This window comes from Elephantulus edwardii, unplaced genomic scaffold (genome assembly GCF_000299155.1).
Source record: "Elephantulus edwardii isolate Elephantulus edwardi_28Jun2011 unplaced genomic scaffold, EleEdw1.0 scaffold00277, whole genome shotgun sequence".
Classification (NCBI taxonomy): domain Eukaryota; kingdom Metazoa; phylum Chordata; class Mammalia; order Macroscelidea; family Macroscelididae; genus Elephantulus; species Elephantulus edwardii.
The window spans coordinates 1,103,690-1,127,053 of NW_006400027.1; the positions used below are offsets into that span (position 1 = coordinate 1,103,690).

General features: G+C 42.2%; 1 protein-coding gene across 6 annotated transcripts in view; it reads right to left on the bottom strand.

Moving 5' to 3' along the window:
* TLE1 (transducin-like enhancer of split 1 (E(sp1) homolog, Drosophila)) overlaps window positions 1–22,568 on the bottom strand; it is a 134,796-nt gene extending 112,228 nt beyond the window's left edge. For 4 of the 6 annotated variants that reach the window (XM_006900206.1, XM_006900203.1, XM_006900205.1 and 1 more), the window contains exons 1-4: window positions 22,382–22,405; window positions 21,640–21,740; window positions 20,204–20,267; window positions 20,054–20,098 (exon numbers count right to left, since the gene is read on the bottom strand). In XM_006900206.1, coding sequence (XP_006900268.1) covers window positions 20,054–20,098; window positions 20,204–20,267; window positions 21,640–21,740; window positions 22,382–22,405 — 234 coding nt within the window. Of the gene's footprint in view, window positions 1–20,053; window positions 20,099–20,203; window positions 20,268–21,639; window positions 21,741–22,381 lie in introns of all 6 variants that reach the window. The other 2 variants (XM_006900201.1, XM_006900204.1) reach the window with 2 other exon arrangements.
* Between the last annotated feature and the right edge of the window lie 796 nt (window positions 22,569–23,364).

Consider the following 23,364-nt stretch of genomic DNA (forward strand, 5'->3'; position numbering starts at 1 on the left):
GGAAATAGTTAAAATGAAAAGCATTCCATGCATGAAGCTGTTCACTGCTGCACAAGTTTCAAAGAGAAAGAGCCAGGTTAAGATGTAACAGCAGTTCAATACATAAGAACCATCTGGAGGTTTATGGGGGTTTTGGGTTGGTTTTTTATTCATGTTTCCTTTTCTAATAAATCAGATGCATAACATTCGAACAGTAATACACTACACACCAATCCATAGTCTTCTTGTTAGGTGCTGTCGCTTTCAACTAATAGTGACTCCATGACCAACAGATTGAATCCTGCCCTACTCTGAGCCATGCTCATGATCTCTGACATGCTCCAGGTCACTGTTACAGTCACTGTGTCAATCCATATTGATGAGGAGCTTCCTCTCATTCAGACCCTTACCTTTCCCAGAATGATGTCTTTTTCCAAGGATAGGTACCTCTTGAGCATGATATGTGAGATGAAGTTTCACCATCCTTGCCTGCAAGGAGCATCCTAGTTGCACTTTCATATTCATAATGTCAAATGCCATAACATATTTATCACACACCAATATTAAAGTGTTATGCATCTGACAGCTGGACAATGAATAAGGATGACAGAAGAAGAAACAAGGCCTTTATATAATGGTGTTGGAGAAGATTACTGAATATCCCATGGAAATATGTCTTGGACAAAATGCAGCCAGAGTGTTCCTTAGAGGCAAAGATAATAAAGCTTCAGTTCATGTTCAGGGATATTGCTAGGAGAGCCGATTCCTTGGAAAGAGATACCATGTGTGGAAAGGTAGAAGGTTGCAAAGAAGACCCTCAACCAAACAGACTGACACAGTGACTGTTGCAACTAACTGGTTGTGGTATGTCAGAAAGTGTGAAGATGGCACAGGATAGGTTCAGCTCTGTCATTCACATGGTCTCTATTAGTCCTACTCAACTCAAAAACAACTAACTAACTCCAACAACAAGTATTAAACAGTTCTAGGTGCAAATGGTTAGCATACTTGGCAACTAACTGAAATTTTAAGTCCTAGTCCGGACAGAGGGCGCTCTGGTGGTATCGTCCGTAGGAAGTTACACTGTTAGCCCAAAGGGGTAGTTTGAAATGAATCCACCAGAGGCTCCTTGAGAGAAAGATGGGCAGTCTCCTACCATGTGATTAATAACCTCCGAAAACCTGCTGACATGTCAGACATGAGTTCAACATGAGTTCATTCCATCTCAATAGCAGTCAGCATTAGTGAATCATCCAGGGTACCCCAGAAGACCCAGCGATCGACTCTTGAAAATTCAGCTAACAAAAACCCTAAGAAGCAGTTTTATCCTGACACGTAAGGTTACCCTGAATTGACTCAAAAGTAACTGGCTTTTGGGGGGTTTTTAATGGAAAAGGAGCAGAAAAAAAAGATATGGGGTTAATGTATTATTTGTTTTCTTATGTATGCTCGGAAACATAAATCAATACATAAAATAAAAGCAGTGATTGGGCTGGCGTGGTCCAACTACTGGCGAATTTCTTCCGTCCCTTGACCTGATCATTGCCTTTAATTTATTGTTCAAATGTGTTATTAAATTGAGAAGAGAAGAGAGTAGTCTTGACAATGGGATCAAGTCAAGCAAGATGGTAAACCTTGAACTTACTTGACTACCCTGACATCTTACAATCCTCAAACTGCACAAGAATGATTTGCCGACAATTACAAAGCTAAGATTAGGCCCAAAATCAGTGTGGAGTCCTTTCCCATAAAGTGGAAAACTGTACTTTCCCAATGACCAGCATCAACAAAACCAGTAACCTGAGCCCTGTTTGAAAAGCACATCCAAAAGGCCACATAGCCTAAAATATGACCCCAGCAGGACAAGGGTAGGGTAACTAAAAAATTATTCCATCCATGAAGGCCACCCTTTGTTGTCCTAGGAGAGGAAGGCACACACAGTACACGACAGAATAGCATTATACAGTATAATTATTACATTATAAATAAACCAAACTCACTGCTTTCCTATTGGTTCTGACAGCAGCCCTCGATCAGCCTTCCAAAGCTGTAAATCTTAATGGAGCAGACTGCTCATTTCTTCCCTCAGGTGAGCTGGTGGGTTACAAGTGCCCACCTCTGAGTTAGCAGTTGCAACACATAACACATTATGCCACCAGACCTCCTTTCTAAGATACAGGTGCTCCTTAAGTTCTCAACAGCTAATCTTAAATAGAGAAGATACAGCACACTCCACTTTAAATTCTCTCTCCTTCCCAGGCAGAGATAATTAGTGCGCAAGTCTGAACATCACACCATCTGGCCTATCAGTAGACAAAATTCACAAAAACATGTCCACAAATACATCTTTATTTCCTGAAGATGACATTTGATATACCTGAAGAAAACAGAGTATCTGTATAAAATCTGTGCACCAGAAATGACCAAATATGGACAGCACTTTTATCTCCCAATCTTCCCTTCCCTTTCTGGGGGAAGGGAGAGGCTCCTCCTGATAACCACCGGCCTTACTATCTCACATCAGCTCATCTGACTAGTCTAGTACACCAATGTCTCCCTTTAGCTAATAAATGCACTTGTGAAAAGATAAGTTTACCTCAAATTCTGATGCACCAGAGCAGCTTTCTGTTAAAAATGTAATTACATGAAGAAAGTTGTTATTTATATTTTGGGGGGAAATCCCAATTTAAATAATCAGGGGTGTTTTTAAATGGAGATGTCTACCTTCCTGCACTGTACAGTGTGTCTTGTTAAAGCGCAAATGGCTGGCAGCTACCCCTTGGGCTCCTGACAGCAGTTGCTGAGCTGCTGGTCAGATGGCCATACTAGAGAACTGCTGCTATCTAGAACCACAATAGCTGCGGTACCTCCAGCTCAGCACAAAACCCGTCCTCTTACATCCACACAAATGTTCCCAGCAACAGCAAGTCCCCAGTGGGAGCAGCCAAAGAGGTTACAATAACTTGCCTGAGGTCAGACACAAGCAAGCAGTGAGGTCAGGCCAGTCTCTTCCCAAAACTGGTGGCTGCTCTCCGTGCATTCTCACAAAACAAGAACAAGGCAGGAACACGAACTGGGATAGAGGGAACACATTTGCCTACAGTGGAAAACCTCAAATGCTATTCATTTAAATTATTCCACCCATGGCAATGTAATCTCACTCCTCCTTAAAACCTATGATTAAAACAAAACAGAGTACCAGATGACAGAAACCCTTTAGTGGTTCAGCTAATCAGAGCATAAGTCACCAATTACTGGCAGATAATAACTTTTATGTCCTGTCTCCCCCTCACTTGGCAGCTCCCACTGCATGCTAAATCTGAGTCCTGTCCAACTACCCAGGCTCCAGCTTTCACTGCTCATCTTTCACACTCACAGCTTCTCTGAAAACAAGGAGGGGCTAAAGATAGGAGGCAAGGAAGAGGGGAAAGCCTGCTGGGAGGTGCCTGCGCAGAGACAGCAATGCTAACTGCTCCCATTCTCGAAGCAGCAGATTGCAGGGGCCTGCATCTCCATCTCCAGGGAAAGGCTGTGTGGTTGCAGCAGCTCTCAGGACAACTCAGCCAGGCTGCCTCTGGAGCAACGGAGAGCTGCCCCAGAGTGTGCAAGGCTGCAAATCTTCAGGGAAACCTACAGTCACATCCACACTGTTTCCCCCCTAGAGAGGCTGGTGGGCCCAAGCCACCAACATCAGCAGTCAAGTATTAATCATGGTGCTACCAGGGTTCCTTCAGAGCAACTCAAGTACCCTTAATTGTTTATGTTCTTAATGCAGGGGCTCTTGAATGCTTTCATTTTTAATTGCAAGCCTGAGTGTGCGGCCCACCAAAGAATGACAATGCAACTCTATTCACTGGTTCTCCTTCCTGCAATGATGGTCTTTTGATTTATTTGCAAATGGCAAGCTTGGCAGGCCCCACTTGAGGGTTGCCCTCATTTTTTCCCTTTTCTCTTTTTAAAAGAATTCAGTTGCATTTTCCAAGATGAGGTTGAGTCTGCAGACTGTATATTTGTGTAAATCCCCCCCTTCAGTTCCTTCTAATTAATGACTTAAATGTTTTGACCTGTTGCCAAGCAGAGCATTTGGGCTCTAATTTGTCATTTTGGTAAAGATGCATCCTTGACAAAGACATCGCAGCTGTTTCAGTTCCTAAATAGCACATTTCCATTATTCAGAGACCCTTGTTATGGAGTTCACATGATGGAAAAGGCAGCTTTTCGAGGCCTTAAAGGAAAAGGCACTTAGTTGCACCTCACAGAGTGCTCAACACAGGGCAAATCACAGAGCTCACCACAAAGTCCTCTCCACTGCAGAATGGGAAGAGCAGGCCTCAATGGAACATACCCCAAATAGTCCCGAGCCATTGGGCAGCTCATGAGAAAGGCGATATTACACAGTAGCAAGAACGGTGGAAGGAAAACCAGACTACATCACTATGTGTAGAATAAACTTACAATTTTAAGACTGGACTATAAAAAATTAAAGTTACCTCAAAAACTAGGGTGATGAAGATTTTTTTTTCTTTCCAAAATTCTTATTACTGTTTTCTGTACAAAACTTAAAAATAGGTACCATTTAGACTGTATGACTTGTCCTGGCAGTACTGCGAGCAGTATTCCTTCTCCCCGCATCTTATGTAACTGCAAAGTAAATGCTCCATACCCAACACTGTGCTGTAGTGAAGCCTGCGCCTCACTCATGGGGACCCATATTGATAGAACTAAATGCTGTGTGGTCATCACGCCCAAAATTATAGCCTTAGCATTGCCTACTGTTACATCACTGAAAGGGAAGTCTGGTGTGAATGTTTTTCTTACAGGCTTAAATAAAAATTATGAGAGATGAATTTCATGCTCAGCATGCTCATGGGCCAGAGCAGGTTTTCTCGTTTTGAAAGGAAGGTAAAGCTAAGTGACCTACTCACAGGAATCTGCCATGTTCACCATATGGACAAGAGCTCCTCTGCAAGGAGGCCTACACCTTCACTACCAGACGGCAGGACAGCCCACGTGAAGATTACACACCCGATATAAGCGAGCTATGGTGGCTTAGGGGGTAAGGAACTATATGGTCAACTCAACATAAGGTAGGAGGTTTGAATCCGTCAACTACTCCATGTGAGAAAGATGGAAAATCTCCTTTCTCTTGTGTGATTTACAGCTTCAGAAAACATAACTCATTGCCAGTGAGTGGGAACCATCTAACAGCTGATCCTCCACTGGGTTTCTGGAAGCGGGATGTTCTTCGTAGGAGACTGCTGGTTTTTCTCCTGCTATAGATTCAAACCATCAGAGAGATGCCACCTTTGGGTGAGCAGTGCAACTCCCCTACATCATCACAACTCCAAAAGGTGGGAGGCAAATCACTTCCTCAAGAGCATTTCAGATCACCGCTATAATGAAACCTGATCCAAATTTTCAACACACAGTATTTGGAAAGCCCATAAGGATGTGAAGGCTGAGGAGCCTGAACCTCAGTGTCCAGATCAAAGGTTCAAGAGACTACTGACTCACCTATGCAGGTATGAGGAAGCATGAATGGCATTTGAAATAAAAATCATATTGCATATTTTTGGAAAATACTATTAATAACAGAAAAATAATTGCCATTCCTCCAAAATAACAATCAATGAACTTTCCAAGAAACTGTTCTCTAATAAAACTATGAAATAATCACCTCACACCAGAAATAATAGCAAAGTTCAACAGGGCAGCAAACAAAAATGTCGGCAAGTTTGTAGAGATGTGGGAACTCTAATTCACTGCTGATGGAATGTAAAATAGTACAATCACTACAGCACTTTCTCAAAAAGTTGGAAATAGAAATACCATTTGACCCAGCTATTCCAATACTGAAATTATACCCTGAAGAAACCAGAACTGCCACCCAAACATATGTATGCATGTTTATTGCTGCATTATGCACAACAGCAAAGAGAAGGATGCAACTCAAGTGCCCATTAATAAGCAAATGGCTAGAAAAGCCACGGTACATTCACACAATGTAATACCATGCAGCACTGAAAAAATGGAACAGTAAAACATTACACAACATGGAGGAGCCTTGAGGTCATTACGCTAAGCAAAATATCTCAAGCACAAAAGGACAAATACTGTGTAATACCACTGTTAAAAATAAAACAGGTATGGGGGGGCTTAGGGAGGGAATGGGGAAAGAGTAGATAGAACAGATGAGAGGGAAAGACTGTCTAAAAGTAATCTATGATTATGTATTATATGTATAAGAACAATCTGGAACAAGGAGTACACTGCAGGTGGACTGGGGAAAGGGCAGGGAAGGAGGAAAGAAAATGTGTATCTATGAATAAATAAAAAGTGTTCTCTGAGAAGTTATTTATTCATGGTTACAAGAATGGACCAAAAATATAATTAAAAACTAGGCAAAGAAAAAAACCAAAAAGTCCAAAGATCTTCTATATCCTCAAATTAGGCTGCATTACTATGTTACCTTAAAGGAAGCACTCGTCTATATTTCCTTTTTAAGGAGGAAGGTCCATCCCTTCAGACACAACTTTCAAACAGATCAAACTTTACCTTTTATCTTTTTTTTTTTTTAAAGTATACTAGGGAAGCATTAGGAAAGAGTCAAAGAGCAACTGAGGGCAAAGCGAGAACAATTCATAAACTAGAGCTTTCTTACTAAACTTCCCATTATCACCAGAAGTTATCAGTCTTAGAATTCCTAAGTTATTTTACAAGTGGAAAAAAGCAATTTATGCCTGTGTGTGTTTTTAGGAAGCACCTGAGATAGTCTTCCATTAATTATGCGGGTTCCAGGACACATCAATTCTCATTTCCCAGAGCTCCAGAGACCAAATGGAACCCTGGGATTCTGTTACAATAGTCTGCACCAGCACGGTTCCCATAGGGCTGGGCTGGCTCAATAATGCTGAGCTCCTCCTTGAAGAACCAAATAGACTTCCTGCCATTTGGGCTGTGAAACACAGTAATCCACAGGGAATAAAGGTCAATGTTGCACTTTTGGTCATTACGGAATCATTTGAGATGATCTGTGGTGAGGAGGAGAGGAAAATCGAAGGCTTGGAGAACTCTGAAAATGGCTTGACCTCAAACCAATTTTCATCTCCATCTGTCTACTAGACATGCGAGTAAAAAGACTCCCTCCTCCTGGGCACTGGACTGTTTTCAAATCTTCAGCACAAGCCAGGAATCAGTTAAACAATATGTTAATGAGGGGAAAGAACTTATTATAATAAGCAGTGCTTATTCAGGTTTTAGGCCATCACCTACAGTGTGGAACACAACTTCCCAGTCTGCAAGCAGTATTGCAAAACAGAAATTCTAACAAATACAAGAGAATCATCTATATATGTCAAGATCTACTTAACTTGCACATACAAATATACGCATGCTTACACCCCCACCGTCACCCCAAGACCCACAAGATTCCTATTAAAACTGTTAACACATACAAAAAGGAACAGTAGTCCAGAAAACTGTATGTTGCTGCTAAATAAATCTTTATTTTTCCCCCCAAGTCCCCAGTTAAAGCTGATTAATCATTAAGGCATTGCAATACTAAATGCAAAACACTCTTGGGAACCCAGAGCCTAATTACCATATAAGTCATGTAATAAAGTTAATATTCTCCTTCATACTAACACTCAGCTTCACTAGCTTGACCAAACTACTTTTTTTAAGGTAATGTTGTGTCATACATTACTTTAGGCCCCCACAGTATATCAATGTCAAACAACATCGTGTCACGCAAAGATCCAATTCAGGTAAGTGCCACTGCCAAATTTTCTTGTTCCCAGACGGGCTTTAAGATTATTTTATTGCTTAAAATTTAATTTGTTCCAACTCGTGTCTCCATGACAACGTTGGCTAACCCTGCAAATCATTTGGGTAATTGGATATCTTATCTTTCTATTGCTCTCAAATCGAATAATTCTGCTAGAATTGTAACAGCCAATCAAATTTACAGTCCTCCTGAGTAATAGACTTGGAAAAGTAGCCACATTCATCTCCTCTTTACAGCCATATTAACCAGCATGCGACAAACTGTAGAATCTGGTCCTCAAACCATATTCCAAATTATAAATGATGTCAATACCTACATTTTCAAAGTACAAAGTCTATCCCAAAGCCCTTTCCGCTTTTTAAGTCATTTTGAGAAGTTAACAATTTCTATTAATTTCACAGAAACTGGAAACGATTGCAGCAACTTTTAGTGACTCTGAAAAGACTTATTTTTACAAACTACTAAGAAATACCAAAGCTTTTTAAAACAGAATCTCAGCTTAATAAAACAATCATCAAAACTTAAGATTATAGCAGTGCAATGGGGCCCTACGATGGCGCAACTTCTCATACACTTTGAGCAAGACATCAAGAAGGGGCAGTCTTTGAAATAAGACATTATGTGTTTGTAAAGTAGATCAGCAAAAAAAAAGAGGAAGACCTTTGTCTTACTTACCAAGTACTACTCTAAGAGGATACCATAAATGAAGCTTATTCTGTCACAGTTTAGAAAGCTCAGAATTTGGGTGACAATACCAGCAGAAAACTTTTTCTCTCTACTGCTCTTGTTCTAAGAGTCTGCCAGTGCCAGAACTTGGGTCCAAAGGACATGCTCCACTGTGGCTCTTCTGTCTTGTCCATATTCAGCCCCTCTTGTGAGATAAAAGGTGTTACAAGTCACACCTCAAGGAAAACTCCCTTTTTATTAGACCAGGGTTGTGAGGGAATTAAGCAAGCTGTATCCCATGATAAGCCTCTTATCAGATCATTATGTAACTTCCACACTGCTATTATGCTGAAGTGCCACAACTCAGTGATTCTAAGAACAACAGATCTGAACTCTGCCCTATCCTGTGGAATCTCATCATCTCTGACATACCTGAGCCCACTGCTGCAGTCACTGTGTTAATCATCTTATTAAGGTCTTCCCTTTTTCCAAGCATGATATCCTTCTCCAAGGAATAAGCCTTTCCTAACAATATGCCACAGGTATGTGAGATGAAGCTTCACCATTCTTGCCTCTCAGGAGCACCCTGGTTTCACTTTTCCCAAGGTGTATGTTTGTTCTTTTGGCAGTCCTTGGGATATTCATGGCTCTTCCCCAACAACACAACTCAAAAATATCAATCCTTCCTGTCATCCTTATTCATTGTCCAGCTCTCAGATGTACATCAAGTGACTGAAAAGACCATGGCCACAAAAACATGTACCTTTCGGGAATGATATATTCAATCCATGTCAACCCTCCTAAAATGATTGACACAGTGACTACAGCGAATGGAGCATAGTGCGGGGCTGGTGGCGCTCTGTCCTGCTCCACAGTGCAGTGCTATATAGATCTGAACCAATCTGATGATCTAAGAACAACCAACAGTGGATGACTATGAGCAACAGAATGATGGCCGCTGCCTGTGTTCTGTACCATCCTCGTAATCCTTGATAGGTTTAAGCCTATTTCATTGAGTTTCCCTTCTTCTAAGACTTAAAACTTTAGTAAAAAAATAAAAACAAAAGCCAGTTCCAAGCTCTCTACAGAAATGCAGTCAAAATCTGTCATCTTTTTCGCACTTCATTTACTTCACAACTATGTCAACATCAAGGGTACTCAATTATCAAATTCAGGTTTCTTAGAGCAGTTACCCTCTTGAGTTACTGGTATGATTTTGGCCTTTGATTAGCTAAAACGTACAGAAGTTGGACACATTTCAGGGGTGCAGTTCCAACCTTCTCCAGAGCTGTGCGAGGAGACAGGCTTTGTGGGAACTCACCACTAGTCTCTGTCAAAGGGCCAGCCCACTTACAAAGGGAAAGGACTCCAGAATCCAGGCCAGCTGGCAGACTGAGAGGCTGTGAGGAATCAGGACTCCCCCAGCCCCAACACACACAAACACACACACACACACACACACACAGCCACACAGGATGGCAAGGCCACTGCTCACATTAAACAGGAGAAAAATGTGACTTGTGAGTGAGCGAGTATGAGAGCAGGAAATGGCACGCCTGTCTGAGGCCAGGACTACTGATGAGCTGTGCCTTCTGCATCCCAGACACTGAGAAAGACATGCAAGTTTCTACTGCATCAGGCTTGAAGATAGAGTTCCCAGGCTCAACTCCGAGTAGCCCTGCTCTTCTCCCACAAGAGGATTTTTCCTGCTTCTCCAAATATTGCAATATTAACAGAAGCTATCAATGTGACAACCAACAGACATCTCAAGCTCAAGACTATTAAGCCCAGGAGCAACACAACTCAACTATAAATCACTAATGCATGTTTTCATAGACTTTATATTCAGATACTTCATCAAGGCTCATGGCTTTCTCTTTCTCTTTCCCTAACTAAGCAACAAACTGACCTTATAACACACCTTCTTATGTTCAGGATGACAAATTCTCTCCTCAAAATTGGAGCTGGGTTTTCCACATTATATTAAAAAGGAGACAAAAACAACTGAAAAGCACCTCCCACTCTTTGTTCTATCTAAACTCACTTCAATAAAATTAACTAACCCCCTGACGTACTTTATCCTCCCTGTGATGCAAGGCTCAAACCCGGCATTTTAAAGTCTCTAGATTAGTCATAGACCTCTCTTAGGTGAGACGTCGCCAACAGGAATATTTAAAACAAAAAACACCACACCAAAAAACACCTACCACCAATTTATTGATATTTTTTTTTTATCCTAAGGTTCTGTAGGTGAAGGAAGAAAATTAAAACTAATACATTCTGACATACAGGCCAAGGAAGCTGGGTCTAGAGGGGAAGGTGGAAGAGTGAGACAGCATGGCCTGCAGGTCCTACCAGATACCTGGCACTCCTCATGCCTCAGTATTTCCTGTGTGCCAGCACCGCTGAAATTCCAGTCAGTCAACTACTTCATCCTCAAGATGCTTTGTGGCAGATTGGCACTGTCATCCCCCAACACCTTCAGCCTGCTCATCGGTCTCATCAAGAGGAACAACCCTGATGGTTACAGAGAACTCTTGTGAGACAGTGCTTGGTGCTCAGTGGCACACACTTGGTAACAGTTATGCAGACTGAGTCTCCGCACCAGCATACTCTGACTTCATCAATCCAACACAAAGAGAAATGAAGTTCTGAGTCACGTCAAGGAGCCTCAAAACATCATGTTGAGTGATCTAAGTCACTTGTTGTTACTGTCTGCAACTGAGTCAAAACTGATGCATAGCTGACCCTCCACCGAGTTTTCAGAGGCAGTAAATCACATGATAGGAGACTGCTCATCCTTATCCCTTGAAGCAGCTGGTTGATTCGAACTGCATGCCTTTGGGATAGCAGTGCAAGTTCTTATTACCACTAGGCCACCAGAGCTGCCTAAGTCACTCCTACTAAAAAGTAAATATTGTACAACCCAATTTCAATACCTAGAATAAGCAAAAGCATAGAGACAGACCCAAGTTTATTAGTAGTTACCAGGGGAGAGTAGGAAAAGGGACATTATCATTCAAGGTGTACTGAGTCTCTAAAGCGAAGATGAAAAGATCTGTAAACTGACAGCAGTAACAGATGAAAGTAATTAATTTTACACATAAAAATGGTGGAGGTGGCAAGTGCTTTATTATACATATTTTACCTCAATAAAATATAAAGCAATTAGTTAATTAGTAAGTCCAAGAAGCCAAATTCTGGCATCAAAGAGCTGAAAAGGATAACTGTTCTAGGAACAAAGGGGGCAATGGGGACAGTTGGGGTGTTCTCCTCACTCCCCAGGGGTCTCTTTATTCTCTCTTCATTTTGGACAGATGCAGATGCATGTTAAGTCCCCTTTCCTAGAACAAAAGCAACCTTGTAATGTCCACTCCCTAATCTATAGAGCCTTTCAAATGGTACCAATAAAGGCACTGCATTTTGTTCTCCAGATCAATTTTCTCCCCAGCCATCAACTAGATGTTCCCGCCCAGAGAAAGAACAGCCCTTCCTTCTAATTCGAAAATCCATACTGCCATTGCCCTTGCAAACTGCTAAACAAGCAGTATCGGCAAGTCACTTGTGTTCTGTGATATATTTACTGCAAATCCCAGTGGCTTGCCTCCTAATGCAGTTTTCTATTGTGTCTGTTCCTGTCAATACACTGACTGGTCGGTCACCTTACTTGTAAGAGGCTCTGACTAGCTGTTTGTTCAGGACGCCAAGAAGGCAGGGGAGTAACAAAGGTTTCACTCCTGAGGAGCCCAGCCTGGAGGCTCCCCAGAGGAGACACCTGCACAGGCTAGTCCTCAAAAGTTAGGGTTAGGGTTCTGATACTTCTTAGTTCTTACCCCACCCACTGCTTCTGAACCCCCTCAAATTAACTACTAGGAAAATTTCCATACTCACAAAGTTCAAAATCACAGTTCTCTTACACAATAAAGTTCATCTTACAAAAACTAAAATCAGTTCCTTATAAGAGAATTCCAGCTCATAGTGAGTGTATTAGAGTAAAACCATACTCGACAGTGTCTGAAGACTGTGACCTTTTTGAAGCAAATGACCAGGGTTTTCTTCCAACAAGCCTCCAGTGGGTTTGAACTGTAAGCTGTCTGTTGAGTAGTTAAGTGCTTGGTCTTTCACACTGTCCAGGTATTTTGCTCAAGTCTTGATTTATATCTGATTTCATTTTACTTGTAAAAGGCCAAAAGACAGGTTTGCCATGGGGCTTGGTAGGAGTCTAGCTTTTTAACGTACAAATATCTATCCAAAAAAAGCATTATAATGCCCTACTATGGTGGAACACCTAATAAAAATATAAAAGGACAAGGCTAGCTGGAAAATGTTACAGACACACATCCAGAAAGAATTCTTAAAGCAGAGAAAAGGTTTTCCTTCAAATATCAGTCTAAAATGGAGTGGTAGCAAAAGAAATGTGTGTGCCTCCCTAACAAACCCTTCTAAGCTCTCCAGATACTGAATGACTGGTTGGCTGATCAACTCACTGATGACTAGGGGAAAGATAAAAACATAAAATATGTGGTAAAACAAATACTGTACTATGTTAATTATCGATTCTAAAGAATGAACCTATAGGTGTTATTATTTCCCTTCTAGATACTTTAAATTCTTCATATGAAAATGCTGAGAAATAGAGGACTATGTGAAGTCATAATTAAGCATGCTCTCCCTGAGGGAGAGCAACTGGGTACAAATCTATGGCATTCTGTGTTTGGGTGGGGGGTTGGTTAGCTATTAGAAGTCCACGCAACTTATGATTCCAAACTTCCCTTCCAGCATTTCATATGTTAAACTTTACAACTCAAATCAGTCTTCGAGTAGGAACCCACAGACAGCTGACCCTCAAAGGAGTTTTAAAGAGGCAGTAAATTTCATGGGAAGAGACTGCCCAATCTTTCTTCCACGGAGCATCTGCCAGATTCAAACCCCTACCTCTCTCTGGGTTGGCATCACCACTAGAGCTATTGGAGCTCCCGGGAAAACTGTTCAGGACTTCAAAACAGACCGGCACTTCCACAGTGCAGCAACTGGTGAGGTGCAGAAAGCACGTAAGGCCTATCTGGCATTTCTGAAGATACCACCTGACCTGTGTGCTGTGTGTACTAAACATGAACAATTATACCAAAAACACCCAGCTAGCATGCAGTTTGTGTGATAAATGCACCTAAGAATACACAATCATGGTAAACATTTTAAATTTAAAAAAAATACAGTAGCCAATGGAAGTTCTAACTATTAGGTATTCCTCCTGTGGAATCAAACAGTATATGACTATGAATGGGGAAACAGGGAGGAGAAATCAGTACTTTTTCCATTTTCATTTATTTGTCTTTTTTAATGCAATTACGTGAACATAATGCAACTCAAAATGTTTTAGTAAACTAGTGTCCATAATTTGATTTTATAGCAATTATATAGACATCTATTCAATTTTTCTAGACAATGCCATCACTTAAATTTCTTAAAACAAACTTCTTACATAGGCAAATTCGTTTCTAAAATAGAGTTTACAGCATTTTTACCATACAGATTCTATGAGCTTATTTTTAAAAAATGAGTTGTCTTGCCCACAAGTACATATTTTCAATGCTGTCTTCTGCTTTGCTCATACAAGTCTGCTATTAAAATAGATTAAATAAAAAGAAAGAAAACAGTGGCTATTCTGATTATAATTTTTCCAAAACATATACAACAGAGAAAATGTAGATGTTTCATTAACTTGGTGAAGAATCTTAAAATGTCCACAAATACACAATATTGATACCGAAGTTATCTGTGTACTATTATTGTTATGTACTGTTAAGTCAGAACTGACCCATCGCTGACCGTCTGGTGGGTTTTGAGAGGCAGTGAAATGTACGATGAGAATGCTCATCTTTCTTCATTGGATCAGCTGGTGGGTTCAAACTGTATGCCTGTACTGCACAGATTTTACTGGTTTAACAATGAATTACTTAAATGTGCAAATTTAAACACTTACATTCCTCAAAATAACTGATTCTATTTCATCTACAGGATAATAATATTTTAGAACGATTTCACTGATTAAAATGCTATCCCACTGCTATACAACCACTGAATGGATTATTAGTCTTTTTCTATTTGACAGATGAAAAATTTGACTGGTAAAATTTTTGGAACTTATTTTTTCCTTCCAGTTTTTCCACTGTATTGATTATTACCTTTGTCTCACATATTTCCTAATCAAAATATGACCAAAAAATTGTGCCATTAATTATTCGGTATAGCCACTACTACATGAAAGACAAAAAGGGGGGGGGACGACAACCTGTTCTTTACATCTAACATGAGAGCTTGTTGAGGAAGACAACACAGCGAGGCAGGAATGTGGAAAGGATTAAATCCATTGAAGCCGTAAGTTGCTAGTTCTTGTCATGTGTGGTCGAGTGGAAACCGACTCACAGCTGATCCTCTAGTTTTCAGAGGCTGTAAATATCACAGGATAAGACTGCTCATCTTTTGGCTGAACAGCTGCTGCTGCTAAATTCAAACCACTGCTTTTGACATGCAATTGCAACCCCTTAGCATTCTTAGCTTTCTCCCATCAGATTCACTTCTGGAGACTACAAAAGTTCAACAGATCCTCAAGGACCTAGAGCTGCAAAATTTTATGGTTGCATGAGGCAGTAACTGTAGAGTCCTAGTTTAACTACCACTCAGAAGGATACTTTAAATACCTACCAGAGGAAGGCATTTTCTTTCTGGCTTTCATATGAAACATGATTTGGAGAAACACCTTCGTTCCTCTAGCAGTGAAGGCCTCTGTGGCTGGTCTCTGGCTAAGCCACTACTCAAGTTACACAAGGCATCTGGTTCTGAATGAGAGGATGATGGGATGACTCCCGCCATTTAAGACAAAGCAGAATCTTCTTACTTTAGAAAGTACCCACTCTAATTGTACAGAGGAAAATGGAGGCCCAGAGGACTTGCTAATGTATGTACAGTCAATTGTCATTTTACATTAACTGCTGTGTGGTCTACTGCAACTCTCCGTGAGCCACCTGCACACAGGGCTCGTGAACCCAGCCCCTTTCAGATGCAGATCTTCAGCCCTGTCTTACAAGGCATCTCTGGGAGGTTTCAAAGTGCCAGTCTTTTGGTTCAAGTGCTGAGGCATTTGTGCCACTCAGGAACTAGTCCTTAATTAACTGGTCTCAATGAACTATTTTACAAAAAGTCTACAGGTCAAGTGTTCACAATAGGACAAACTTTTCTCTCCTTAGAAAAGTAGAAATAGGATGAAGCACAGACTCAGAGCCTGCAGGTCTCAGTCTCCTTAATCTCACATTACATGAGATTCTGCCTTTATACAGAACATTAAAAAAAAATTAACAATTTGTTAATGGTAGTTTTTTCATTCACTGATTTCCAATTTTAAAATACTGCATGAGAATATAATTTACTTTGAGTTTTTAGGTACCTCCCTCCCTAACTGTGGACCAATCCAGCCACAAGCCAACTACTGCACAGAAGTAAGGAATCTCCACTGCAGGCAACATAAAACAAAAGCTAATCTTGCACTTTGAAACCAAAGCTTTACATACACAAGGGGCTTTATCTCTACAAAGCATGCAAAGGCCAGGCCTGGTTGACAAAGTCAAAGGCCACTCCAATCTTGATGACAGCTACCACTTTGTGGTACAAGGTTTTAACACCTGGTCAGGCTTAAATCTAAGTGTCTGTACTCTAGCAAGTCACTGCTCAAGCTAAGGATTTTACATAAGAGAAGAATCTCAAAGTGATTCTCAGACAAGGCATGTGGGTAAAAACAGGAAGATAAACCTCAAAGACAAATAACAAGTCATATCTCAGAAAATACCTTATGGGTAAAACATCACTTAATAGTTCTTTAATATTATCTGAAAAAGAATTTATTTTCCTAAGAATAATTACAAAACATGGTTATTTCCTTTCAGTCTTAAATTTCACCTGAGGGCAGGATCTCTCAACCAGTTTCAAATTTCTAACCTCCTGTGACTTCTGATTTCCAAAGTTAACGTGGAACCATATTTACTAATTCTCAAAACTCACATCCAGCCCTGATAAAACTTATACATAGTGATGCTGGGCAGCCCAGCATGAGGGAGTGATATGGCTAGGGGGTTGGGAGCACAACCCAGGGCCCCAGGGTGCTTTCCATAAAGTAGCAAGAAGAGTTCAAGGAAGAAGCTCCAGGTTTGAAGTTAGGGTACCTTGTCCTCAAGTTTCTACAGACTCTGGTCGTGTGCCCCAGACCTTGAACACTGATGCAAGCACAGCAAAATACCTTATACAGAGAACTCTGGAAGTCAAACAAGGTCAGTAACTCTAAGAGCTGTGCAAGTGAAAGCTACTCACAGAGCTGTGCAAGTGAAAGCTACTCACAAGGGGATGACGTGACTCCTTCAGCACGCTGTGATAATGTCTTTGTACGTATTTACAGTGTGATGATGACAGGAAAAAAATGCACAAAACTAAAGAGCACACTGCCACACACACCAAGAACATCCCTAAAACAACTAGATTTGCTTTAGCTGGTAAGAGAACTGCATTAATTGGAGACCAGATGTCTCTATATGTCTCAAGTAGAGAGACAGGGTGGATATAAATAGATGAAACGGGCTTTTTGTTGTATGCTGTTGAGTCAGCCCCTGAGACATGGCAACCCCACGCATAGCAGAACAAGATGCTTTCCAGTCCTGTCATTTCCATAGCAGTTGCTGATGGCACCACTGATCCAGACTGAATTTTAGAACATGGTCAGCATCATGGACTCCTAAAAGAGGCCCAAGTCATAGCATCATAGTAACCCACTGGCCAGAGTTAACTGAAGAACCTAGGTCTCCTGCTAAACCCTGCCTCTGCTGGAAGCACAGAAATTTAGGCAAGAAAGCCTCTGAAAGGAAGAGTTATAATAAAAGACAAAAATACCTACTAGCATTCCTCCTCGGTACTTTTCTGTAACCAGCCACAAATGAGAAAGTAAATGGAAGGCTTATCGGGAAGTGTTGACACAACATAAAGCATGGAGGACTGTGAGACCCAAACCAAGGAAGGAAACCACAATTATACCATTCCTGATTTAGACACACTTCCACTTTAAAAGAGTTCAGAGAGAAAAACCTAAAACCTTATGGGGAGACTTGACACTTGAAATCTCTCAAACTCACTCCTCCAACAGACCCTCTGAAAGGTGGGAGGGAGGCAGTCGTCACACAGGGGACAAATCTTAACAACAGTTAAGCTCTCTCTGGAAAGTTTCCCCATCTCAGTCCCCCCACCCCCACCCAGGTAACAAAGATGTTGTCAGAAATGACAATTTTTTGTGTCCCCTGATGATGCCTTGCTAGCATTTGGTTATAAGCCATAAAGCAGGAATAATTTCAGCCTGTCAGGAGTCTCACTAATGCCCAGTGTCCCCCTAGAGAGAATTCCTGTCAAATCTAATGAGCGCTCCAAAGGCCCTCTCTACAATATAATGAGCACTTAGGCCGTGCTGGTGATCAGGCGGCAAAAAGCATCAATTTGAGCCTGGCTACACCCCGGGGGCCACACGTCACAGTTTTAATAAGAATTATGATTACTAGCTGCACCAAATGCCTCCTCAGAACTTATTATTAATGTGTGACATTCAGAAGGATTTTTTTTTCAAACGTAAGGCCACTTTAAACTGAATTACAGCACTGCTTTGCACACCACTACAGTTAAGGATCTGTCACCATTTACAATATAAACTAAATTTCATGAGGCTTAATACCCTACTCGAAAGAATATGGTGTCTATCTCTCCACTTTTCACATTTGTCCAATTACTGAGCCAATTACACACAGCATAGTATTAATGTACACAGGCTCATGACAGACACTATATACCCACAGACACTGGAGGAATACAGGAATTCATTAGAAAACTACTTCTACACCATGCGGCTTCTGGTTCCTTCTTCCTATGCAATAAAGAAAAATAAAGGATACCCTGTCACGTAACGAACCCCGAAGAATTACACACTTCCTTTCATTCATCCAATAAATCCAGCACCAGTATTCTACATTAAAGAGGTGATAATTTATTCCCTTGTAAAATAGTTAGAGGCTTATGAGATTCTTCTGAGTTTATAAATTTAAGAGAAAGCTCCCTTTCCTCCTATTCTTTCAGCATATTTACCATAAGTGTCCTTAGATTAGAATTTACCTTTTAAAATGCAGAAAGCTAGAACTCCTGGATGTTCTAATTCAGCAGCTATCAACAAGTCAGTGGCACAATTAGGCACTAGCCATTTAAAACAAAATCCAACAACCAGATTACCAACACTTACAAATCTGAATCACATCAGTTTTTTGAAAGACACAATTATATTACTAATAAAAGATCCTGAACTTAACTATCTCCCTCCAAGCAGTATCTAAGATAAGATAAAATGTACAAGATAGCCTAATGTTATGAAATCTACAATGAATTAAAAATCAAAGAGTGCAAAGTTACAAAAGCAGAATTCAACTCTCAAACACACTTGCTTAATGAAACTCTTTGAATATAAGGACGATCTGAAGGCTGAACTAATCAATTTCTCCACTGTGCCCTAGTCGGTCAGCCATGCTTTTTAATTTAATGAAACAAGGGTTTCAGATGAAATAGCACATATACATCAAGTACGAACTGTATTGTTGCACTTTGAAATGTGTCCAACTGAGCAACTTCATCTGATAATTTTTTTAAGAGGCAATCGATTTCTAAAAGACTTATTGTACCAGCATCTTGATGAAAAAGTGATTGTCAGCATATCTCCAGAATACTTACACCCTGCCATTAATGCTTTCTTTGGCAGACAATGACGACTCAATTGAGGGTCCTTTGGGCTAAGCAATCATTTAGCTTTTCTTCTCTTATGAGGTCCTTAGTGCCTTGTTCCAGCTCAGTACTCTTTTTATATACCATTATAGTAGGCATAAGTGTGAATTTTATGGGAACTTGCAAACTCATAGTCATAGTTGGAGCTTTCCAGTCACTAATCTTTTCATGCTTTTAAAACCACCAGAACTGAAGCAACTCCCAATGTATGCTATGCCCATAAAAAGATGATTTTGGGGTGGTTTTTTTTCCCCATCTCCAAACCTACATTAAATGAGACATCTTTCAAAAAGATGTTTGCTTTTAAGCCACTGTACAGGAGTGTCTTTTTTGCAGTCTCAATAAGCTAAGAGTTACTGATATACCTTGTTTGAAGACAATTAGAGAAACTTTTTTAACACCCTCCTCAGAACAAGGTTTTCCAAACCAGCACAAAAACTGTTACTCTAAACTTTACCAACTCTAAAAAATATCACAATCTCTTAAGAGGAAAATAAATCTATGCACATGGAAAAGTAAATTCAGATTCTTACTTCCTATTTGCCTATACACAGGTTTACATTTCCTAAGCACCTCTCCACCTTGTCATTTAAGTTTATCCTGTAATTGTCAACAAGTAACAACTGCTACAGCAAAATACTATACCAATTCACAGTAAGGGAAACCAAGGCTTACAACCTTCCCCTTCTCCACAAGTGAAGACAAAGCCAGTATTACACAACTATAATAAGCTGATTCCTCACTTCAGCTTGAGATTTAACTAAAGCTTACCTGTTTATGCATTTCAATGTTTAATCCATATGACATTTCATAATACTGTAAAGAGAAAAAAAGTTCAAGCATTTCATTAACTCATATTTTTGTAAGCTTACAACATTCATTTGCTACTATGTGAAGAAAAAGGCCCAAACCCTGACCTACCATTACATAGTGCCTCTGCATTTCTGTCTTCTCACTGGCCAGTTTCTCACATTCCAATTTCAGGCTACAAAAACAAAACAGGCAGCTCAATGTAAACATTATGTCACTTGTTTTAACATCTGCCTCACATATTTGCACTTCAAGTAAAAACACAGATCAATTTGGAAAAGCCATAAACTATGTAGGTAAACACCCAAAAGCTTTGTCTTTGCATTGAGTAGGAACAAGGTGAACAGAACAAGTTTTCCATTCAGCTACCACTCTTTTTTTTCTTGGCACACAATTGGTCACAGATGACAAGATGGAAAATGCATCAGAACCTCTAACCTCCCCAGAAAACTGATTTCTCCTCATGGCCATTTGTTCACTTCTAGTTCCCTACCTCAGAATGCTTCTCTGGAGTCCACCAAAATCTGGTCTTTGCACCATTTCAACTCTCAGAAATTGGCTGTACCACCTGATGTAACCTAAATACAGGTTTTAAAACTGTACCAACTAAGTTATTTTACAATTGGTGTCCCTTTTAAAACCTTTGAATTCTTAAATGCATGCCAAAATATGTCAAATAGCTACTGCAATGAAGTGAGTGGAAGTTCTCCTGGCTTGGTAAACATTGTGTATGCATGTATGTATGTATGCCTCAGGCTCCAGATACTATCTACAAGTAGAAATAAGGTCAGTAATCTGAGTGCTTAAAAAAAATTTGAAAATCACACTTATGCCACTTAGCTTGATTTGGGTGCTTTCCCCCATACACCATTAAACTCAAAATAAGTCCATTATGGGTCAGACACTTCACAAAATAGTTTTCACTTATAAATCCTTTAAAGGCAGGTATTATCAGAGGAAGTGCTAAAGGGAAGACAGGGATAAAGTGTGACTCCAAACTCCTCCCCTGCCCAAACCTATTAAGAATGATGCCAAAGTCAGTAAGCTTTCTCTTATACCCCACCTCGATTATCACAATAATGGGCATAGCTAAAAGCATCTAGCCTCTGACAATGGACTTTGCCTCAGAAAATCCAATTCCCCAGTATGGCAAGCTGTGATTTCAACACTGGCTTTGCCTCTGTGAATCAGCACTCTAGAGCAAAGACATCGATTGATCCAATGTTTCAATTCAGCCTGTTGCAAAATAAATAAATGAAGTGCAAATATTGACGATTCTCATGTAACTCCCAAATACACGAAAAAGGACTCTCTGGAACAGCAGCAAACCAGCAATCGGGCAAAAGAGAAACAATGGAAGGAGGAGGAGACAGAGACAACCTAGGAATAGCCAGGAAAGGGGGAACCATGAATGACAGGTCTTAACTGCGACTCCACACGCCACCACCTGGACGCAAGTACTAAGTACAGCAACCACCACATGGCTGGACGAGAGGCACAGGGCACTGAGACGCAGTCCTGCGCGCCCAGTGCGGCTAGACACACACCTGTGATACTGCGCCTGCAGGAACTGGAATTCCTCCTTGATTCGGTCCAGGGACTCTGGGATCGTGAACTTGAAGGGCTGACCTGCAGCCTGGTGCGGCGTCTGCGTGCAAGGGATAGGGGTTCAACCAAAAAAGGCGTTAAGTCAAAACAATGAAAAGTGAATGGCTCATACAAATAATAGTAATAAAGTTATAAGTGGGGGAAACGAAACCCTGAACTAGAATTACTTCGGCGAAGAAAATCTCAGCATTTTCCAAATGCTAAAGATAATCAGCTTTCTGAGAGTAGCTGCCAAGTGTGCCCGAGTGACAAGTCCAGACGGGCGCCCCTCGGCAGCCGAAAGAGGTCAAGGTGTCATTTTCTTCCCCTTCCTCCTACTCTACAGGGGCGATAAAGATCCCGAGGACCCAGAGAAAAAAACAACTCGCTAAGGCTCCCGGTTCTCGGGGCCACCGCCGGGCGCGCAGAAACGAGGCCACATTGACCTGTCCAGAGAAAGGGTGGACATGGCTGCGGGAGCGAGTCTCCCCCCAGCACCCCCTCAGCCCAGTCCCACGGGAGGGAACCCACAAGAAAAAAGGGGATTCAGAGTTTCAGCCCACTCCTCACTGAAGGGAGGCAGGGAGGGCCCAGGACCTGCCTGGCCTTACATCCTCGGAGGCATGTGATCCGTGGTCCACCCAACTCCCCAATTTACCAGTGCTAACCCGACCTGTCCCCACCCAGTGGACCGCGCCTCACCGGGTGCCGACTCTGCGGGAACATCGCTCTTGCAGCGGCCGTGGCTCTGTTCCCCGGCAACTGAATTCTCCGCTCGATTTCCAACTTTAATCCCGCGGAGTTAAATTAAGCCAGGAAAACAGGCAAAAGCGGGAAAACGGGAGCCGCACCGGCCACGCAAGCAGACGCGCTCGGTGGGGCGCACCGGCCACTTGGCGCCAGCGGCTCTTCCAGCTCCCGCCGGTGTGCGGGCTCGGAGAATGGAGCGCTCAGGGCCACATCGTGCACGCTCCGAGACCGGCTGCTCCCAGAACCAGGGATAATCACAGGGCCGCCCGGGCAATGAAGTGGGGAGCGGGTGACTCAGGCTGCGCCCCCGTAGGCGATCCGATCGCGGCGTTCGTCCCGGGTAAACAAATCCAGGGAGGCTCTTCTCCAACAGCGCCGGCACTCCGGATTTTCCAGGCGGCGGCGGGCAAAGTGCAGGTGGTGTCCCTCTAACCGCACACACAAACGCAGACCTTCGGCTAGTCCTCGAGGGCGGTCGGCAAACGGCGGGAGGAGGTCAGGGCCGCCGCAGAAGCCTCAGCCCGACAGGAGCGCAGACAACGCCGAGGGAAGACGCGCGGAGCGCTCCGGGACCGCACTCGGGGTCCTCGTGGCTGCGCCCCTCCTGGCCCGCCGGGTCTACTCGAAGTGGAGCAGGCTCCCGGCCGTCCGCGGCTCCTCCAGCCCGAGGGACCTGGGCGCCGCGCCCGCTCCGGTCGCTGCGCAGCGCGGCTCCGAGCTGTCCCGGTGTCCTCTCTCCTTCCCTCTGCCTTCCGCTCCGCACGAGGCGCTCCAGCCCACAGCAAAGTTCTCACGACCCCGGGAACGACATCCTCGAGACGGCGGGGACAAGAGCAGAGCGCGCCCGCCGCCCGGCCTCCCTCCCGGGTGGCAAACTCCGCCGGCGAGTCCCGAGCAGTCGCGGCCGGCGATGGTCCACGGGGTGTGGACGCCCG